The 3,972-nt window shown below is 42.0% G+C and overlaps 1 protein-coding gene across 1 annotated transcript in view; it reads right to left on the minus strand.

The window, feature by feature from the left end:
- Window positions 1-3,157, minus strand: part of si:ch211-283g2.1 (sodium- and chloride-dependent GABA transporter ine) — a 22,174-nt gene extending 19,017 nt beyond the window's left edge. The window contains exons 1-3 of the mRNA XM_037688028.1: window positions 3,005-3,157; window positions 2,539-2,673; window positions 2,261-2,465 (exon numbers count right to left, since the gene is read on the minus strand). Of these exons, the coding sequence (XP_037543956.1) occupies window positions 2,261-2,465; window positions 2,539-2,673; window positions 3,005-3,149 (485 nt within the window). The 5' untranslated portion in view covers window positions 3,150-3,157. The remainder of the gene's footprint in view (window positions 1-2,260; window positions 2,466-2,538; window positions 2,674-3,004) is intronic.
- Between the last annotated feature and the right edge of the window lie 815 nt (window positions 3,158-3,972).

Genomic DNA, 3,972 nt, shown 5'->3' on the forward strand with positions numbered 1-3,972 from the left:
GCCGTATGGTTTCCTAATTGTAAAGTTTGCTAATTAATTATGTTGTTGTTGAAATCAATTTGCCAAATTAATGTAAATGTTTGATGTTAAACTTTGATTCTGTTAATAAATGACCACATTCATTTGATGGGTCAAAGAAAATTAACATCTCACGTTACATTTAATTATTCAATGCACGATATTATTCAGTCCAGAAAAATGAAAGAATCCGTTTAGTTTATGAATATATCACAGATATATGTTCCTCTACATACCCCAAACCCTGATGGACAAACTAGTTACACTAGGACTAAGCCCCTCCATTTGCAACTGGGTCCTAGACTTGTTAACAAACAGACCTCAGTCAGTGAGGATCCACAATTTCTCTTCCTCCACCATAACCCTCAGCACTGGCTCTCCTCGGGGCTGTGTGCTGAGCCCCCTCCTGTTCACTCTGCTCACATATGACTGTGCAGCTACCCATCCAGGCTGTCATATTGTAAAGTTTGCAGATGATACAGCGGTGGTGGGATGTATCACAAACAATGATGAGTTCAGCTACAGGCAGGAGGTGGAACACCTGGAGAGCTGGTGCAGGAAGAACAACCTTCACATCAATGTTAAGAAGACGAAGTAGATGGTCGTGGACTTCAGAAGGAACAAACACACCTACCCACCCTCAAACATAAGATGATCTGCGGTGGAAGTGGTCTCCAGCTACAAGTACTTGGGTGTACACATGAATGACAACCTCAGCTGGAGCAACAACACCACCAGCTTGATCAAGAAAGCTCATCAGAGACTCTACTTCCTCAGACGGCTGAGACGAGCTGGTCTGGAAGCTCAGTCCTCACCTCCTTCTACAGGTGTGCAGTGGAGAGCATCCTGTGCTCCAGCATCAATGTGTGGCATGGAGACTGCACAGCTGCAGAAAGTAAAGCTTTGCAGAGAGTGGTGAAGGTTGTACAGAAGTCTGTTGGAGTCAGCCTCCCCACCATCACAGACATCTACACCTCCAGATGCAGGAAGAGGGCCACCTGCATCATGGAGGACCCCACTCACCCAGCACACAAACTTTTTGCCCCGCTCCCCTCAGGAAGGAGGTTGAGGAGCATTAAGTGTAGAACCACTAGACTGAGGAACAGCTTCCACCCTGAGGCTGTTAGACTCATGACTCTCTAACCAGGATAATCACTGTGAAAAATCACATCATGTTGCTGCTGATCCGTTTCATGTTGCTGCTGATCTGTTTCATGTTGCTGTGTTCATGCGTGCTCATCTGCTCACACAGACTCATGTTTGTGCTGCTGTTCAGCTTGTTGTTTTTAGTGGTTTTATACTACTAGTGCTTAGGGTATTTTTAGTTAACGTCTTTCTTAGTTCATATCTTAGATCTTATTACTGGTTTTTTTTGTACATTTTATACTTTTGTTGGATGTAACTGGGATCCTGTGCACACAATTTTGTTCCATCACATGTACCACATGTGGTGTGTATGACAAATAAAGAACTTTCAATCCTTGAAACAAGTAAAACAAGAACCGAATCACAGAAATACTAAAAGAATAAAAACACAAAAGACACGGATCATGACAGAAGTGAATGGATGGATATGGTGAAACACGTAAATGAGTAAACATGAAACCGTGAGGTCTATCTTTATTGTCCACAGATAAAAAGAAACAGTTTCACCTTGTTTTCATAAATCTGTTTGTTCAAACTGAGTATGAAAAACTAGACTCCATTATATCAAAGACAGTTTTCTTTTCTTTTTGGCTTTAAGAAAATAGTATCTAGTTTTTCAGGTATATCAAGTTCTGGAACGGATGCCTGCATAAAACATTTAAACACATCAGTTTTAAATAATACTGGAACAAAATGTTAAAACGTGCCACCGTCACGTAATACTTCCTCAAGATGTTTTATTTACTAGCCTCTTATCCGTGACCTTTATTTTGACTGATATAGCCCTCAGCTGATTTTTTTGATTGGTTGTAAGATTTAGTAGTCTTTCCTGTTTTATTACAGCTGCTGCTATCTTTTGCTTTCAGTTGTTCCAGGAGCCACAGGTTAGTAAGCAACACTGTCGTAAACTAATCATTATTCAGTCTAGTTTGATCATTAAAAGAATGATTAATTAATTATTATTGTTCCCGCCCCTGTGATGGACTTGCGACCTGTCCAGAGTGTTGACCTCTCGCACAGTGACCCCCGCGACCCGAAAAGGAAGAAGCGGGTAAAGATAATGTATGGATGGATGTTCCCGCATACTAAAACCTACTTGAAGAACTCCTGGCTGGCTGTGGATGAGTAGCTGTTGTTGGTGGCGTGGTCGGTGCAGTTCGGTGTGTTCCAGGTGTTGTTGCAGCTCTGCCATGGAAGGGGGGCCTGGAAGGAGTTGAAGAGGTAGTAGAGGGCCCAGGTGATGACGAGGTTGTAGTAGGTGCACATGATGAAGGAGATGGCCACTGACGCCATGCCCACACCTGAGATCAGACCAAACCACTTGTCATTTTTCAGTATGGCTGTTGAGTGGGGGGAAAATGTGGGCGATAGTACCTTTTAACAGTGGGCAAACAATAGCCAGAGCGTGAACAGGCCCCCTCCTGGTGTACTGCCCCACAGTCAGCTCCATGTAGAGCAATGGGATCCCCAACACCACCAGCATGAGCAGGTATGGCACCAGGAAGGCCCCTGGCAGAAACAGGGTGAATCGACCCTTACATAATGGAAGAAGGTAAAGACTTTGCGCTCTCTAATCTTTAACTTCTGTTAAAGAGAGGTGAAGTATTTCTACAAACTGTCCGTTTTACTGCACCATTAGGTTTGTTTATGACACACGCTCATTGATCTATTGCACACCTTACCTGAAAGTACTCTCACGCAGTCAGTGATGGTACAGAACAAGTTGTTTTAGGTTATTAACACATTATTAACCTTTTCACCCACTGTCAAAACACATACTGAATGAAGAGTGGGTAGAAAAGGTGGTTTTTCTGCATAAGTCTGACGCTCGGTCTCTCACCTCCTCCACTCCTGTAGCAGAGATAAGGGAACCTCCAGACGTTGCCCAGACCCACAGCGCAGCCAATGCCAGCCAGGGTGAACTCTATTTGCCTGCTCCATGTGGGTCTGCTGGGCTGCTGGTCCATGTCTGCCCCCTGTGTCATCTCTGCTTGTCTGGGCCCAAACTCAACGCAGAGCTTGACAGTGATGTAAGTGACTCTGCGGGTAATAAAGCCTGCCTTCCTTTTTTTTATTATTCTTAATCATTAGCTGAGCAGAAACACTCCAGAATGGAGCAGCTCAAAGGCTCACATGGAGAGAGAAGTTGGTCGATGTTAAGTCAAAAGACGTTTAATCACAAATAAAATATGTAAAAATAAAATTATGCAAAAATTGATTTTATGATTAATTATTTTTCAAACAACTATGCAAATGGAAAGTAAATAATTTTTGTGTTAAACTTACAGATCTATTTTAATCTTGAATTTAGCTCTTTAGATGTCAGTCGGTCAAAGCCGATGGCCGCTTGTCCTGAGCCTGGTTCTGCTGGAGGTTTCTTCCTTTTAAAAGGGACTTTTTCCTTTCCGCTGTTGCCACTGTGCTTGCTCAGGATGGGAGACTGCAACTGTGATACATTGAAATTTATTTAAAAATAATAGTTGCATCAACTATTAATGAACAGCTGTGATATAAAATACAAACTCATTGTTAAAAATGTTTAAAATAACTTTCTGTAAGGACTTTCCTGTTTAGAGTTATCTATCTGTGATCAACTTGTTGAGTTCTGATGGTCTGTGATTGATTAGTCATGGCTGCGGGGCTTGAAGGAGGGGGAGCTCTAGCAACGTGTCGAGTATCTTTCACTCTCTCTTCTTTCAGGTAATTAAATAATTTTTGTGTTTAAAACATTTATTAAACATTTTCTGTTGTGTTTTTGAGTATTTTCATCTAAAGGTCGAGTGGTTTTCATTAAATGGTTGATGTTTA

Source organism: Nematolebias whitei, chromosome 14 (genome assembly GCF_014905685.2).
Source record: "Nematolebias whitei isolate Nwh7 chromosome 14, NemWhi1, whole genome shotgun sequence".
In the NCBI taxonomy this organism is placed as follows: Eukaryota; Metazoa; Chordata; class Actinopteri; order Cyprinodontiformes; family Rivulidae; genus Nematolebias; species Nematolebias whitei.